The sequence below is a fragment of the Tympanuchus pallidicinctus genome, unplaced genomic scaffold (genome assembly GCF_026119805.1).
Source record: "Tympanuchus pallidicinctus isolate F22 unplaced genomic scaffold, pur_lepc_1.0 scaffold28, whole genome shotgun sequence".
Lineage (NCBI taxonomy): Eukaryota > Metazoa > Chordata > Aves > Galliformes > Phasianidae > Tympanuchus > Tympanuchus pallidicinctus.
Genome location: NW_026294745.1, coordinates 1428081 through 1444790, shown reverse-complemented (window position 1 = coordinate 1444790; position 16710 = coordinate 1428081). Strand labels below are relative to the sequence as shown.

The window sequence follows — 16710 nt, the reverse complement described above, 5'->3', positions numbered from 1 at the left end:
GATGTTCCTTAAATGTTGCCAAGAGCAGCGCTCAAACTCCGGGTTTTCTGAATTTATTGTTAATATTAATCTGAATAAAACATCTTCTAGAATGCACTTTAAGCCAATATAATAATATTTTAGCTCCCTTTGTGTGGAATTTGAACAGAGGGAAAAAAATCATTCTAGCACAAATTTAACCTTTTATTCTTACTAAAGATATTTGTGATACTATAAATCACAAATATTTTTTCTTGCCTGCAATAATAGCTTTACATCTAGAAAAGGTTTAGCAGTGCTCTTGGAAGGTGACAATCTATCTTAGCTAGGTAATATGAACATTGACAATGTCTGTTGCTTAGCATGCATTTCTGCTAAACACATCTGCCAGAAATCTGAAGAAAATCCTACAACATGAGCTGCTTTCTTGTTCAGCCACTCATTGTTAACATCTGCTTTCACTCTGTTTTTTGCATCCCCTCAGCCCATTGGTGTTAATCAGCTGACATTTGCTCACAGGAGCAGAGCACTTAAGTGTCTGCTCTACCTGGCAGATACCAGCACTGTGGAATCACTCTTCAAGAAACCCATTAAGAAAGTAAAGTAAGATGAATTTTCCCTTAGGTCTTCCTTGATAAGGATGTATTATTAGTCTTTGTGGACTTTGGAAAGAAATAATATATATTTGAAGGATCTGGTTGTTGTTTTTTTTTTCCTTTAAGCTTTTAAAACATGTTGGTGAGCATGGTTATGTATTTATGCTTCAATATAATGCAGTCCAGTATATCAGATGCCTAGTTTGTAAACCTGAATATTATGCAGAAAACGTTTTGTTCAATTTTTGTGAACTGCATTTATTTCTGTGGCAGTTTAAATATTTTCTTTAGATATTTAGGACTCTGTTCAGATTCTGCTCTTGAATACCTCATCTTGAGAATAAATTATCCTTTTAAAGTTCAAAATTGGTCACGCAAAGACACAGTTCTCTGCAAAGTTAGACCAAAATCCCACAAGAATGTTATTTCTTTGAAAATATATATATATACAGCTAACTTGCACAGAAAATATCTAGAATACAGGTTCCATGTTGGCAATTTGGAGTTAAGGGCTTCTACTGGAAAGTGATATTTATCATTAGCTTGGTTTTCTGTGGCTTTTTACAGGTATTTTCTAAAATGCTTCATTTACCTGGCAGAGTTTGAAGTCTTGAATATTCCATATACCTATGAATCATTTCATAAGAGTCCTAAGGAAGGAATGATTAAGGGGTTATGGAAGAATCACAGCCATGAACCCACGGTATTCTTTTTAAATCCTTTGCAATTTACAAAAGGGAGGTAAATGAGATTTCCAGGTAGATGGTAGTACACGAAAATAGAATACATATAAATCAAGTACAGATGTACTTTTTTATTGTTGTCGTTCTCACTTTATTCTAATCTACATAAAATAATTTTCAGCATGGCTTGGTTGAAATCTTTCCGTAGTGAAAGATCCCTGTAATGCCAGCAGAATCTAAAATTACACTGGAAAACAGTAAAGATCTGAAGATCATGAAATGAGTATTTATTAGAACACACTGTGTCCTTGCTCTCCTTTAGGCTGTCAGGCTGGTGACTGAACTTAGCCTAGAATATAAAGTATACGACTTCCAGCTGTGGAATGGCCTACTACAGAAACTTCTTGGTTTCAATATGGTAAGGAATTTTTAAGCATGATGTTCTGCAGCGAGGTGGGAAAAAGCCTTTTTTTAGCCACTGATTTCTAAGGAATGTGACAGTTAGAGCAAGTTCACAATTCACCTATCTATAATTTAGAACTGAGGTTGTTTGGCAGCAGGCCAATGAAGCTTTGAGAAATTTGTCTTTTAACAGTACTTTGATCTTTAGTTGTTCTCTTTTTTTTTGTTTGATTGCTTCAATTTTTTTTTGAAGCCAGAAGGCCTTTCAGATGGCAAGAATAAGATCTGTGATGATAACTTTTCATATCATTATGATTTTACAATGCAATACACATATTTTTCTTTGCACATACATATTTTCATGTAAATACACACCATCTATGCTCAAAAAATATTACCCCTATAATTAACTTTACAATAACAATCCTGATTTTTGTCATTCACAATCTTACTTAATTAGATTGACAATCAGAGGTAGTGCTGCTACAACCTAACAAGTAATAGATGTACCTGGCGATATTGGTATATCAAAAGCAGATGTTCAAGCTAGCTTTAGTCTAATAAGAGCTCTGCACTCAATAGCAAAGCTGAAATCCTAATGTTTTCAGCATCAGTGGGTGCTGAAGTTGTAGGTATTCACTGAGACAACACGTGCCACTGCTGCTAGTGATAGCTTAATTAAGGCATGTCACTTCTCCCACAGGAGCAAAAGTGCCTTGAGGAACTCTAAGCTGACATCCTGTAGACAACAAGCACAGCACAGTTCTGCACATTAACAAATCTTTAAGAACACTGTAGCATTTTATAATGGATTATTTTTGTTTCAGATTCATTATCTTAGGAAAGTTCTGATAGCGATTACTGGGGTTCACTCATTATGGCAGGTAAGCAAGCATTCTGTGGCTCCTACTCTTCTTCCCTGAGCAGGAGTTTAACTTCACATTTGTACATGGAAGTGAATGCTAGCCATCTACCAAAAGGGTGCATGAAAAGATGCTTTTTGAATTATTATTTCATGACACTGCAATATGCAGGGGAGTATAGTTATTAATTACTGATTAACATAGTGTATTTCATGCTGTGGTCAGTAAACACTTATTTTAAGGTTTTTGAAGTTAGACTAAATAACTATTAGTCAAAATATAGCAAGATCTTAGACTACAAGGTGAGGAAAGCAATGTTAGGGAATAGTTCATCGATATAAAAAGAAAATTTATCAGTTCCTTCCTCCTGTAATGGGTCAAGATGTCTGCATTCACAAGTACAGCAAATAAATAGGCAACGTTGTAATTTTAGAATTTTGCTGTCACAGATTCCCAGCTTCAGTCGAGCTTGGCGAAGTGTGGTTTTGTCACCATTTCTCACAGGTAGGATTATTAGCTGGTATACATCATGTATGTATGTATATATATATATATACATACATACATATATATATATATATATATATAGCTTATATATTATCATGCTTGTCTAGCAACTTAAATTATTTACTTTATCATGGCTTCTTTATCTCTTAGCTTCATGTCCACCAAGTCCTAAACAGATAGAGGAATGCTGTGAGTGTTTTGTGATTCTGCTCAAGTAAGTGTTTTATCTGGCACAAATTCTCAAAGTGCTGAGCCATCTGTTCATACATAGCATGATTGAGAACTTCCTTCTTCATCTACTGAAGGTGTCCTGTACTGGCTGACTTGGATGTCATTGGAATAGCTAAACAATATGCACAGTTGGACCTTCCAGCTTTTGCTTTGGGATGCCTGATGCTGATTCCTCAGTTTGAGAAGCGGGAGCAGCAAATTCAGGTAAAGAAATTTTATATTGCAACAAGGGAAATGTCTTTTACGCGTGTTATGTTCAACAGAGACTGGAAGGAGGCAGTTTTAGACTAGCAGCAGCCTATCACTGCCAACAGCTGTTAGACATCTCCCACCCACAGAGACTATTACCTCAAATTTCTCCTTCTGAAAGAGATCACGTGAACACTTATTTTTTAAGCTTCAAGTCATTCTCAGCAGCTTTGCCATATGACTGCCTTTTTTGTGTTAGAGAGTGCCTTCTGGGAGGGTTCAGCAGATAGGTTTTAGTGGCTGACTTACATATCTGCATCCTGAAAACACAGCCCTAAGTTTTAGGCTCTCTAACATCAAATATTTGCTTATGGTAAACAGCCAGTGCACATGGAAGAAAAACCAAACAGAAACATACACAAAACATGTGCCAAAGCAGTGTACAAAGCTACTGACAACCCATGTAATTGCTGAGGGCTGATTCAACAACAGATTGTATCTATTGAATCCTGCTAATAAAGATGCTTGATACACAAGTTCTCTTGTGAACCTTCTCTTACAAATGGTGAGGATATACTTTGTGGAGCAAAGGAAGGCAATGAAATTGCTTTCTACCAGGATACAACCATGCTCATAAATGCATTTATCAAGATACAATTCAGAAGACAATACAAGGAGAAGCAACTTACCCTTCCTGAAAGTCAGCCAAGCCTCTAGAAGGGGAGAGCTCTAAAAAGAATCCTGCTGCTTCTGCTGCTTACTTAAATGAGTGGGGAGAGGTGCATTGCTTACAGCTGTGTGCCCTGGGTTAGCCCCACCTTCTCACCTGGTACTCAATCACTGGTTCAGGCTGTGACCTAGCAATCCTCATACATCTATTTAGTTTCCTTTCTGTTCTTTCTTTCCATTAATTTACGCTCTGATAAGATAAAGTGTTGAAGTGTTAAAGGCTGTTCTTGTATCTGTCATGAGCAAACTGGCACTAGTAAAGGTATCTTCAGTTCTTAGGTTTTCCTGCAGAAAAGTTACGGTCAGGAAGATCTTCCCAAATCATAATACTAGTGTAAAAAATCTATGGCAATGAGTCAAAAACCTGTAACATCTACATGAAAATAACTTTTGAAAATTATAGAACTGTAGAATGGCCTGGGCTGAAAAGGACAGTGATCATCCAGTTCCAACCCCCTGCTGTGTGCAGGTCGCCAACCAGCAGCCCAGGCTGCCCAGAGCCACATCCAGCCTGGCTTTGAATGCCTCCAGAGATGGGGCATCCAGAACCTCCTCGGGCAGCCTGTTCCAGTGCCTCACCACCATCTGAGTGAAAAACTTCTTCCTAATATCCAACCTAAACCTCTGTGTTGTAATTTAAAACCACCCCCCCTTGCCCTACCACTATCCACCCATGTGAACATGTACACGATTGTTAACAGCCATAGGAATTACTACTCCTTCAGTCCGATTGCACAGATCCTGGTGTGAGAGTTACATGTTTGTGCCTTGAGTTTTAAAATATTAATTGTTCTTGAGTAAGTCAAACACTTGTTCTGAAGGGAAAACTTCTACTTCAATTATTGGCAGAATGGTAATTTTTTCTTTTTTTGCAAGGCTTTCTTGTCAACATGTAATACTGAAACTGTGCTGCAACAAATAGAAGAGCATATGAATGCTGGAGAAGTGGTGGCTTTTGCTTCTCAGGTAGGTAAGATTTAATTCATTTACCTTTGACTTACAGGCTTTTCTCAGTGATACCTGTACACAACATTTTTCCTTTCTCTTCTGACCTTGCCAAAAATCAGTTGACATAACCTGCACTTCTGAAATTGATAGCAGAATTTGCTGTTTTCTTATTGTTGTGCAACTGGATTAGTATTTTATAGATATAGAAATACACACATGCATACACACAGTGCTTTCTTATAGACTGTCCCAGCACTGTTTGCAGTAGCACTGCTTTATTTTTCTAAAAAATGTTTTAAGCAGAAACATCAAATGGTTTATGAAACTGTACTCTCTTGTCTTACTGTGCATAAGCTGCTGAAAGGCAAGCTTCTAATTAATTCCATATCTGAAAACAAAATCTGAAATTAGCCTTCAGAAAATCTGCCATTTTTCAGCACTGCAGAAGAAATAATCTAGCTTTATGGGAGGTCCAATAAGAAAAACCTGGTGGTTTTGGGTTTTTTTTTTAATTCAAAGGTTTATTATTTTTTATGTATAAAATATTAATACTTTCCCATTGCTGAAACTTAAATCTACAGATTAGATCTTTGATTTTGGACAGTATCATAAATGAGAAGCTATATGAAAAGTTCTTAAAAACGAAGTATTTTCCACTGGTGAAGCAGCAGCTGATGAGCACTCACCGAATGAAAGAACTGGTGGATTATTTTGCCAACAAGAACTGGTAGGTTAACAAAACAGAGGATGCATTGCTTACAAACACTGCATCTCTCCTTTACTTTACATTTCCATCACCAGACCCATCTGACCTCAGAACTGCAGAGCCGTACTTCAGTTTATAGTTTGGTGTGTATGGTTTAATTCTTGGCTTTTCAGAGAATTTCTGTTGACAAAGTTAACAAACTTTCCTCCTACAGCATTGAGGATGCAGCAGCCCTAATTCGAGAGTATCAAGAGAAAAATGGAAACCCTACTCTGCTAGATAAATCCTCCTCTGATGTTCTGAAGGTAAAATAAACCACTTTTGTACCTCATACAGCACTTTTTCCTTTTTTCTAATCTGGGACTTTCACTCAACTTCTAGCAAAAATACTTGTTAGCTGATTTTTAAGTAAAATATATTCTATGTAATAAAATCCCTTTGTTGATTCAAACACATTTTACCTGAATCAAATCTGAACAGTGATAAACTTCATGCTTTCAAGCACTTTCACAAGTCTTAGATTACAGCCTGTTTTCCAAACCTTTGTCATATTTGTCCTTTGTCCTCTTACCCTCCAGATGTACCTGAATGGACCACAGGAGATGTGTGTATTAGAACTGCCATCTATGAAGTCTTGATTTACCCTCAGTCTTTTCTCCCTCTGCTGGCAAGATGAGTGTTATGCATTCACAATGCACATCGTGGTCAAGTAAACTCTGAAGTAAAGCCTCACTGCTTTTACCAAAAGCTGGCCCTAGCTTTCCACATCTTTTTCCTTTCATCTGTTCTAGAGTGTTTCCATAAGCTGTCCCTTGTAAAAAAAAAAAAGAAGTTTGATTTAGAGCAGGAGTTCCTATTTGCATACAATAGCAACATTCATATTCTGCACTTTGACTTTACGAAGGATTAACTTTATTTCATTTATTTCTGTATTATTTCTCTAATAATTGAAGTCTGCTGTTAGGATCACTAAGATTTTGTTCATGCAGACATAACTTGACATAATTGTGATCAAGTTTTAAACTGGAAGCATTGTGCTTCATGTAAAATATAGTTTATAGACTGCTTCATGTAAAATATACAAATTGTGATTTTAATTACAGTGAGCACAAATAAACCAACTTCGATATCAAAACTGACCTTAAAGTCTTTTATAAGCTTTGATGTACAGATAAATTTGCCAAGAAAAGTTGGTGATGTTCTTTTTCCTGCTGAATGCATGCAGAATTCAAGGAGCATGTATTTCACTGCAGGAAATAGCAGCCAAAGTGTCTGAGTTACCAAGCTCAAACACTGAGGTTTTTTTGTAAGCAAAGCAGGTTCATTTCAAATAGAAGGTGTTTAGCCAAAGTTACCAACACAGAGCTGTAGGTTCTAGCTGATCCTTTGGGTTTTATGGACTTTCATGACAACTACAGCACAGCCTTCACTGCTGTGCTTCACTACTACTGCTCACAGTTCACTACCATTTCTTTTACTGCCAAGGACAACATATGCAAAGGAGACAGGCCACCATTCTAAATTCTAGATGTTGTGCAGAGACAACTTTATTTATATTGGAAAATCAGCAGTCATAAGGAGCAAGAGCTGTTAAAATACATTCAGTTCCTGCAGGTACGTGGGACTAGGAGAGACAAAAGCTCCAGCCCTCCTCAACAACCAACTTCTTCGCCTTCGGCAGCAGTACAAGTGCTGTATGGAATTACATTATTTAAAACCTTTTTACACAAAGCCAAGTGGGTAGATGTAATATCAAATATAAGCCATAAATAAAGGAAAGCTCATCACTGTGCACAGATTTAATGGGACAGTCATTCACTAAAGCACAGCAGTGCTCTGAGTAACAAAACAACTCAGGTTCAGCTTCCTACAGTGAAATTACTACTCCAAGGTATGTGTTCATTCCAATTTTTTTCAAAAGTACATCCAATTAAAGGACTACATGATACTGAATGAGAAATCCAAACCTCAGATGGATTCTGAAGCAAACCAAACACGCCTCCCAGGGGCCTTGCTATTTTTATTCGAGCTTTTTACAGTCTTCTTTGAAAGCTCCATGCACTGCTCTGGTGACGTGTGATAAGCATTACCAAATGAAAGTACTGGCAGACATCTCAAAACCAAGTGCAACTGTTGCATTTTCTTCAACAGTTCATAAAGGCTTGTTTTTCTATGAAGTGAAATTTATGACAACATGAAAGAACAGCACTTCAATATATTTTACAAATCAATTCATACGTAGAAAAGAAGAAAACAATGTTTTGAAGTTATTACCAAGAAGTTACACTGCTAAGCTGTTAAACATTACGTGTAGTTCTGTAAACTAGTAAGGAAGGATTGCAGTAACATGCAGTTCTGGAATGAGACAGTAAAAATACCACACAAGCAAATATCTTCTAAGATTTTTTGTACTCAATTCTTTCTACTTTCACATCATCTCCAATTAGCTGATAGACGTACGTCACTACTGTAGAAGCCTGGATGTCCATCAGCACGAATGACGGGATGATGTTGCTAGAAAGGAAAAAAAAATAAAATCACATGAATTGAGAGCGTGTATAAAATAACCTTAATGGTGTTTCACTGTCAGACTTCTTAGCAAGAATCTCCTGAGAAAAACTGATGTGAGCTTTGTAAGCACAGTACATCAGATCTGAAGCTTTAAGGACTTCAGTCGTCCGTTTCAGGCCAGGAGCCTCAGCAAGGACGACGAGTCCCCCTCTACTAAAGGCTACATTGGGCAAATCCCAACCTGAACAAGTTTTCTTATCAAAAAGAAATATCCCACAGCTGTTTCTCATGCTTTACTTACTTCTCCAAGGCATGATAAGCTCCTGTAGCTGATCCTGGATTAATATAGAACTTGTTTTCATGTTCAAACGCCTCAAATTTGTGTGTATGTCCTGAAATGAGGATGTCCACATCGAACTGCCTCTGTAACAGTGCCAGGCTGGCCATATCACCCCAAGGAATAACCTGGTGGCCATGAATCAGACCAATTTTGAACTGTCCAACAGTTACAACTTTCTGTTCAGGATAATTCAGGTTCTAAAAATCAGAAGTAAAAAAAAAAAAAGAAAAGCAAAATAAGCTAATTAAGCCCTACAAACTGATTAGATGTACACATTCATCTATAAAAAAAAAAAAGCACTAGATGAAACCTAAAAGTCTGTCTGATTGGTTCTGCTGCCCCAGAGTGGGAGCCACACTACTGCTTTTATAAGCACTGTCAAGAGTTTGGTAAAGATGCCAGGAATTTCAGAGAGAGACAACAGGAGGTCCTGGTTGCTAGTCTTAGCCTTAGCTCAGTGCCCAATTCAGTTTTGATCACACTGACTGCAACTCATTAATTGGAACCCTTTTACTCGGTTTACTTTTCACTCTTAGCACTAAATAAGCTCAGACTGCCCACTTTTTTACTTAGAAGTGCAAGTAACTCAACCACTGCCTTGAACACAAAATACCACCACCAAAAGAGGTCACTACCTCATCAAAGTCCCCTCTGACAACGTGAACGTCCCCAGCCAGGGTCTTGAGGTAGTCATAAGTGTCCTTGGTGCAGAGGTTTCCCGTGCAGAGGATGTGCTGGATCTTCCCTGGAACCAGCAGCTTTTTGAACTTGGCTGGGAGGCTGTTGCATCGATGTGGAATGTGAAGATCTCCTAACACTAACACCAACTGAACCGGCGTCATGACAGGAAAGAAAAGCCATTACAGATACTTAAGATGAGAATTATTAGGTAACAAAAAGCACCACAAGGTCTTCTGTTTCCCAATTGTATTTTGATATAAAAGCTACTAAAGTAAGAATTAAATAAAGGAATATTTCCATATTTCAGTGAAAACAGGGGCCCTTACTAATACTGAATGCTACCCAGAGGAAAGCCTTACAAACCTGCAGAGGTTTTGTGATTTTGTTGCTGAAAGTCATTGCAAAGTGTAACAGAAGAACTGCATTACTACTTGATGTGACTTACACAAAATTGGGAACTACCATAAGCTGTCCCACTTCCTTTTTCCCCTTAAACTAGAAAAGATATCAGACATCTGTACCAGATGCTCTCAAGCACAGACTTGGCTGAGCTGTGGTCACATCCCTTTAAAGCTCCTTTCTACTTAAGTTATAAAATAGTAATAACAAATAGCAAATTTGTCACATGTGTTAATAGTTAATCAGAACAGGAAGCTTGTTCTGAACACATATCATAGGATAGTGAGACTAACAAAATGAAGAGGGAAAAAAAAAAGCACAAAACCCTTGAGAACATTGCAGAAAAAATAACCTGGATTACTGCATCCACTGTTTCTGTTACCAGGTCTATGTATTTGGAGCTTCAGTTCTACAGATGCAATGAGAACATAAATTTAAGGGGGGACTTCAAAATTACACAACCAGATTAAGATGTATAACGTTAAACTACAGTCTTAAGTCCGCTAATAGAGAAAATAATTAATGCAAGCAAAGTAGCAATAAATTAATTTTGCAAGAAGGGCATGAAAAGCTCTATGCAGCATGGGGCGTAATGCTACTACATTAAACCCAGTGGATTTAGAGATGGTCACCCCATCGATTTGACTAAAACCCCTTATTAATTGAGTTTATCTTCCAATTAAAAAGCTTTGTTAGTAAGCCAGTTCCTAAAAGCTTATCTTCCAGTCCTAAACTAACAGCCACCAGATCTGTCTGCAAATAGACACAGTCCGTATACACAGATATACCGATGTATGCAGCAGTAACCACATTTACCTTCTTTAATACTTGCTTTTATCTTATATTTTTAAGCCACGCAGCTGTCGTTATGTTAGCAACCACGCTAAGATGCATAGAGGACTCGGGTGGCTGTGGAGGCCTTTTCCCCCTATTTTTAATTGAAAATGTCTCATTGCTGATTAAAGTGGCACTAAACAGATGCACTCACTGATGGTTAAAGGTCTGGGCCATGGAATAGCAGCTCTGCATTTGATGTCTAATCAAACTGCTGCCACTTCCACAAAACCCCAACGAAGCTCAAAGACCTTTTCCCTTGAACAAACAGGCAGGCCCCAGATTTTCCCAAACCACATCTGAGCTCCTGGTAATTAAGAAATAAAAATAATAATAATAATAATTAAAAATAAAAAAAAACAGCACCGTGGGCTCCATCCACAAAACCTAACAGCATGGAAGCGTGTTACATCCGGAGCTGAGGGGATGTGAGCAGCGGCCCCAGCCCCACCGCAGCCCCAGCGCCGGGACGGAACTTACTCTGTGCCCGGCCTGAGCGGGTGGAGGAGTTGATTGCAGACAGGGGAATGGGAAACAGGGCGAGGCGTGATCAATGTTAAACCAAGGAAAGCAACAGAAAAGAAAACAGAGCCAAATGAATAGGCAAATCATAATTAATGAATTGTCGATGTTATGAAAGCAGCGTCAAACGGTAAAAATAAAATTAAGCAACAACGACACACGGTTCCTCGCTGCTCTCCACCCACGGCCCCCGCTGCTCCCTCCCCGCTCCATCTCCCTCAGTTCGGCCACAGGCGGATTTTTAGGCGCCGACCGACACAAAGCGGGGCCTCCTTCGGGCCGCCGTCGGCGCTGGGCCGCCTGGAGGTGCCGCGGGAGCACCTCAGGAGCATCGCAGCCCAAAGGCGAGACCCAGCGCTCCGCTCACCATCCTGCTCGGCAGCGCACCGCCCGCTGAAGCCACTCCCGGAAGTCAAGCACTCTCTCCCGGAAGTCAGGCGGCTTCTCCCGGAAGTCAGACTGCCTCTACTTCCCCTCCGCTACGGCTCCACCGTAAGTCCAAAAGAGCGGGAAACGCGTTTCTCCGGCGATTACATCCGGGTCTTTCTCTTGTGAGCGGGGTTTCCCGCCTTTTCTGTTACGTGAGGCGAGAGGGCTCGGGGCGGGCAGCTATGAAGTGTGTCATTGGGGGGACGCACCTCAGAGGTACCTGTTACCTCAGGGGAGGTGGTGGCACGTCGGGGCAGAGTGAAGAGCCTTCCCTAAGTAGGGTGCGGCTGCCATAGCAGGGTTTGGGGCAGAGGAGCCGTTGCCCGTGGCACCACGCTGTGAGAGTTCCTCACAGAGCTCTGAGCTTGTGGTAAAGTCTGAGAGCAGCCCAGTTGGTGGGCTTCTTAGGGTTCTGCTTGTTCAGTCTTGTGGCCATCTACAGAGTGACATTTCTGACCAAAGCAGCATTTTGTGCCGTCAGTGGGAGATTGTTTGGTGATGTTGGGCTGTACAGCTGCAAAGGGACACACCAAATCCACAGTGCTCCTCTGGGTGGAAACACAGAGGTGTTAGTGACACTAAAAAAGAGCAGTGCTTTCCCCCACACCATCATTTCTCTTGGAAAAGCATGAGAAATGTCTAACATTTTCCCTTAAATTGTTCTGGAGAAAGTTACGAGGTGTAACTTGTTTTTCAATAGAACCTGCAATGCATCTCATGCCGTTCTGTTTCCCTGGCAGTGTTTGGGAGAGCAGTGCATGCCATGGCGCGGGTTAGCGATGAGTTCTGCTTTGACCCCATAGACAGAGGTGTAAGTACTTCGGATTTACTGACAGTTTGAAGTCTTGTTGGAAACTGTTTGTGGTGTTAGTTCTTCCTGCAGGTATTCTTCAGTCTGAGCTGCATTCTGTTTCCTCCCTCCACTTTCAAGGTGGACAAATGCCATGCTTTCTGTGATTGTAATTACGCAGATGATATCACGGAAGGGTCATTCCTCTGTCCCTGATATTCCTGGGGATTTGGTTACCTGACGCTCGTCCAGGACATCCGGATTAATACCAAGGGTTTTATTCCCATTGTCACGAATCAGAAGTTTGATGTGTTGCTTCGCATCAGAAATTGCCTTTAAATGACATGTTTTTACCCTGGTGTGACTCAGCAGGAAGAATGGCTCCTGTTAATCAGACACCACTTCCCTCAGAATTGTTTTTTTCTCTAGAGCTTTCTTAATTAAAAGCAATGAGCTCAACACGCTGTGGGGCTGGTACATCAGAAGTAGAAATACTGTTTGTAAATGAGATGTTGTGTAGGTGCTTGAAGTCTCTGCTTATTTGTGTATCTCATGGATTGTTTTAGAATAGGCACCAGTTTTTCACATACCTTAAAAGCAACTTCTAAGGGCTGAGTAATCTGCACTTCAAGGCTTAACTCACACATCCCTGCACTGGGTTCCCATGTCTGCATAAGGGCCGGGGCTTCTGACTGGTAATAACAAAGGGGATAAGTCTGAACACGGCAATAGAAGTGATGCATCTGGATTTGTTTGGAGATGTACACACATAAAGGTTTTGTGGCTTAGGTGTGGCTCTGAAGATACCACGCTGAAGGTACAGAGATGGCTTTTTTGTTAAAGGCTCAATACGAAACAGCTCTGAGTTAATGAATTACTTTGCATTTATTTTCAGCTTGCCTTAAGATCAGTGAATTCTTCTCGGTCAGCATACGCGTATGTCTTCTTCTCATCCATGTTTTTTCAACATTACTGCTGCACGGCTGCGCCTCAGCCCTGTCAGAAAGAAAAACAGTTGTCACCTGCATGTAAATTGATCATTAAGGTATAGTTTAACACATTGCTACATGCAGCTTTGAAAGCAGGAAGTCAGCCCATTTTCAAATCGAAGTGGTAGGGGAGGATTCTATGGGCATGCAGGTTGCTCTAAACTGAAGGGCTTCTGAGCAGTTCTGCAGAAGGGAGTGTTAATGTTTAATTGTTTAAAAGGTGTAGTCCTGAGCTGTACCTTGCAGATTCCAAAGTCTGAATCAGCCTCATCTTGGGTGAAGGAATGCTGTGTTTCTGTCTGATGAGGGTTTCCCCTATAGCCTTTGAGAACAGCGTGAGCTGGAGAACATTGACACACTGTTCTGCAAACAGGGCTGTGGGTGGGTGAGGGCAGCAAAGATCAACGCCAGCAGCCTGCGCTTTGCTTACAGAACAGTCATAAAAGCAGGAGCTGGGGATGAACTGCATGAGAGAAATAACACTGCAAAATGTCTTAGAGAGTAACCTCTGCACTGATTGTATGCTTTTTTTCAGTCAGTTCTTCCTATATTCAGATGTGTAAACGTGCTGGAAAGGCACGTGGAGAAATGCAGCATTTACACAAACGCTAAAGATCGCCACATAACTTTTCAGCTCCTCTGCAGAAATGGTACGTGATACATAGAGTGCATTTCCACAACCAGGAGCAGTCTGACAGCAGGACGAGGTGTAATTATTAACTGAGTGTCACTGATGGGACATTATGCCAAACGCTTTCAGCCTCTTCACATCATAATTTATGTCGTGACATTGCCTTGCTAAAAAGCAGTTATAACAGCATTTCCCAGACTGACTTTTATCCGGTCAGTAATTATGTGTACTTGTTAATTGTCCTTTGTTTTCCACCAGCATTTATATTGCTGTAACAATTAAATGTTGAAGGTTTTCTTCCTGCATCTGTTGCTGTGAAGTCATTTGCTGTGAATTCTTAAAAATGTCAGAGACTTGAGGATATAACGAGGAGGATGAAGGAAGGCAGAGGGCACCAGAATTTGGTTTTCTATTTGTGGGTGAGATATTGCTACACAGCTAGAGTGAGTCATTTATTTCCTTTGTTGAGATGTCTTGGAAGAGCAATTAATATTAAAAAGTTAGAATTCTAGACCAGCATTGATTTTCATTCACATATTTTATACCTAGGTATTGTAAAAACACATAATCTGGCTTTTCAAGAATGTGACCCATTGCAGGCTGTTTTTGCAAAGCACATGTGTCCAAATGTCCTCAGAGCCCACTCCAGGTAATGAACATTCAAATGTTTTGTTCTGGGGAAAAGAATAACAAGAATCCAGAGGACAGTGCTGCTCCAGCTGTCACTAACATGACCAAAATGTGGGTAGGGCCCACACTCAGAAATGGTGAATTGCTGCTAAATGCCTTGCTGTGATGTTGGATATTTCACATAACAGCTTCAGGAGCTGGATTTGATCAGGGGTGGTTGTGCCATTAATCCTGCTGCCAGCTTGAGAAGCACATAGTCCACGATTTGAATCCACACCTTTGCCATTGCTAGACAATGACTTGTCTCATGTAAATCATTTTAGTGCTAAATTCATCTTCATAGGCTGCTGGCTGATATAATGGTTCACTTTCCAACGAGTCAAGAAGAAGTCACTTTATCGGTTACTCCAATGAGGGCTTGCTTCAGGAGTTACACTGAGGAAGACACTGGTAAGGAAACAGAAAACACGAAGGAATGCTGCTCATACTGCCATCCTGTGGGTTTAATGTACCTCGGAGAACTTGGGGTTTAGGAATACTTGCCTGGCGTCGATGGCAGAAGAGGAAGAAGGAATTGGAGGCATTTTGCTTTTGTTGTGTCGCATGCGATGCGAAGCGCTGCCTGCAGCAAATGTTCTGCACACACTGAAACAAAACACGTCCTCTGAGCGCGTTATCTGTGATGGATTGTGTTCCACGTTCAGGTGTCCTTTCCAAAGAGGTGGCAGCTGTCGAGACTTGTTTTCAGCTGCAGGCGGTGGCTCTGCCTCATAGAAGTTGGCAGCTCTCTTACAGGCGTTTGTTTCTACAGTTTTAAGAACCCCACAGGGGTGTGTGAACGTGCAGTGGTGTGTTGGGGGCTGAGAAACAGAAATTGGGACCTGTTGGTAGTGCTGTGCAGCAGTCAGGCTGTGGAGGAGAGCCGGACAGGAGTGCAGTGCTGACAGAGCTCTGACTGCCTCTGAGACTGTGATGCATTCTGGCATTCTGATTTTCTTTTCACACACCTGACAATAATTAACGAGCAGTTGAATGACAGTGAGCAACACCTGATGCTGAAGAGCTTATTTTCCATTTTCACTTACATAATACCAGGAAAAAAATGACAGTTTAGAACAAATAACCTCAGACCTCGTTTGTAGTCCTCTGAAGGTTGCCAGCGATTGTGATCCATCTGTTAAAGTCACACTGCTTTTGGTCTTCCCAAATGTCTTCCAGATCAGTAGTGCCTGTAGGAGAGCAGATTTACAAGGCTGGCAGCAGTGCTGGGCTTACAGCACGTTGTGGAATATGAAATAAATTCTGTTAAAAGCCACGTAAATCCCCAGAGAGCGCTGTAAATAATTTCAGGATTTTTTGTTTTACCTAACTACAAAAATGAATGTAAATAAGCTGGACATGTACTATTACTAGCCACTTATTGTTAGCCAATTATTTATTGAGATGCTGCCGATATAAAAAAAACATTATAATCATATTGTTGAGGTTTCACTCCAGCCTTGTTATTTCAAACAGACTTTTCAAAGACAATGGTCACCGAAATACAGCTGAGTCCAGATGAGTTTGACTACTTTCAAGTTGGAGTCGATTCTGAAGTGACGTTTTGCCTTAGAGAACTGAGGGTAGGTTAAGAGTTTGTTGTTTTCCCTTACTTTGACCTGGATAACACAGAAGAACGATCCCTGCCTCTGGTGTTCCACCAGGCCTGCCGGCCAGCAGCACTATCTCACCAGCTGGCTGAGGAATGGCTTTGGAAAGGATCTTCAAAGAAACTCTGAAAACAACAAACCCCATCTACCCAATGCTGAGATAAGATGAACACTGCTGCAGTAAGCGTCACGGCCACAGTAATTCTACCTGCACAGCTCCTGGCAGAGAAAGCAGAAGCCGTGATCTAGCAGCAGTAGCCTTTTTCCCTTTAAAGTAGACTTCACCTTTTTTGCCAATAAACAACAGCTGCATTCTAACATTAATCTTCTGCCACTTTTAAAATAGTACTCAACCCCTCACCCCTTCTTTTCAGGGACTGCTGGCGTTTTCAGAAGCTACCAGTGTTCCTGTCTCCATCCACTTGGACATGCCTGGGAAGTACGTTCTGGAGCTGCCTGTGGGAATGGTTGA

General features: G+C 40.6%; 3 protein-coding genes and 1 long non-coding RNA gene across 6 annotated transcripts in view; 2 read left to right on the top strand and 2 right to left on the bottom strand.

The window, feature by feature from the left end:
• Positions 1-6592, top strand: part of KNTC1 (kinetochore associated 1) — a 34412-nt gene extending 27820 nt beyond the window's left edge. For 2 of the 3 annotated variants that reach the window (XM_052690828.1, XM_052690825.1), the window contains 11 exons: positions 464-582; positions 1143-1278; positions 1581-1676; positions 2488-2544; positions 2973-3027; positions 3181-3244; positions 3336-3465; positions 5056-5145; positions 5709-5854; positions 6048-6138; positions 6412-6592. In XM_052690828.1, coding sequence (XP_052546788.1) covers positions 464-582; positions 1143-1278; positions 1581-1676; positions 2488-2544; positions 2973-3027; positions 3181-3244; positions 3336-3465; positions 5056-5145; positions 5709-5854; positions 6048-6138; positions 6412-6471 — 1044 coding nt within the window. In that variant the 3' untranslated portion in view covers positions 6472-6592. Of the gene's footprint in view, positions 1-463; positions 583-1142; positions 1279-1580; positions 1677-2487; positions 2545-2972; positions 3028-3180; positions 3245-3335; positions 3466-5055; positions 5146-5708; positions 5855-6047; positions 6139-6411 lie in introns of those variants that run through there. The other variant, XM_052690827.1, reaches the window with a different exon arrangement.
• A 756-nt stretch (positions 6593-7348) lies between these two features.
• VPS29 (VPS29 retromer complex component) lies at positions 7349-11760 on the bottom strand. Its single transcript, XM_052690836.1, is given in 6 exon segments — positions 7349-8347; positions 8646-8881; positions 9320-9511; positions 11079-11173; positions 11492-11718; positions 11720-11760. Coding segments are annotated over 6 exon segments (894 nt in total). The 5' UTR covers positions 11746-11760; the 3' UTR covers positions 7349-8229.
• The window catches only part of RAD9B (RAD9 checkpoint clamp component B), an 8715-nt gene continuing 3502 nt past the window's right edge, over positions 11498-16710 (top strand). Inside the window, exons 1-8 of the mRNA XM_052690834.1 lie at positions 11498-11612; positions 12290-12360; positions 13235-13384; positions 13864-13978; positions 14509-14608; positions 14933-15039; positions 16105-16211; positions 16613-16677. Coding sequence (XP_052546794.1) covers positions 12313-12360; positions 13235-13384; positions 13864-13978; positions 14509-14608; positions 14933-15039; positions 16105-16211; positions 16613-16677 — 692 coding nt within the window. The 5' untranslated portion in view covers positions 11498-11612; positions 12290-12312. The remainder of the gene's footprint in view (positions 11613-12289; positions 12361-13234; positions 13385-13863; positions 13979-14508; positions 14609-14932; positions 15040-16104; positions 16212-16612; positions 16678-16710) is intronic.
• LOC128084606 (uncharacterized) overlaps positions 13238-16710 on the bottom strand; it is a 4528-nt gene continuing 1055 nt past the window's right edge. The window contains exons 2-3 of the long non-coding RNA XR_008208626.1: positions 13568-15818; positions 13238-13335 (exon numbers count right to left, since the gene is read on the bottom strand). This is a non-coding gene — a long non-coding RNA (uncharacterized LOC128084606). The remainder of the gene's footprint in view (positions 13336-13567; positions 15819-16710) is intronic.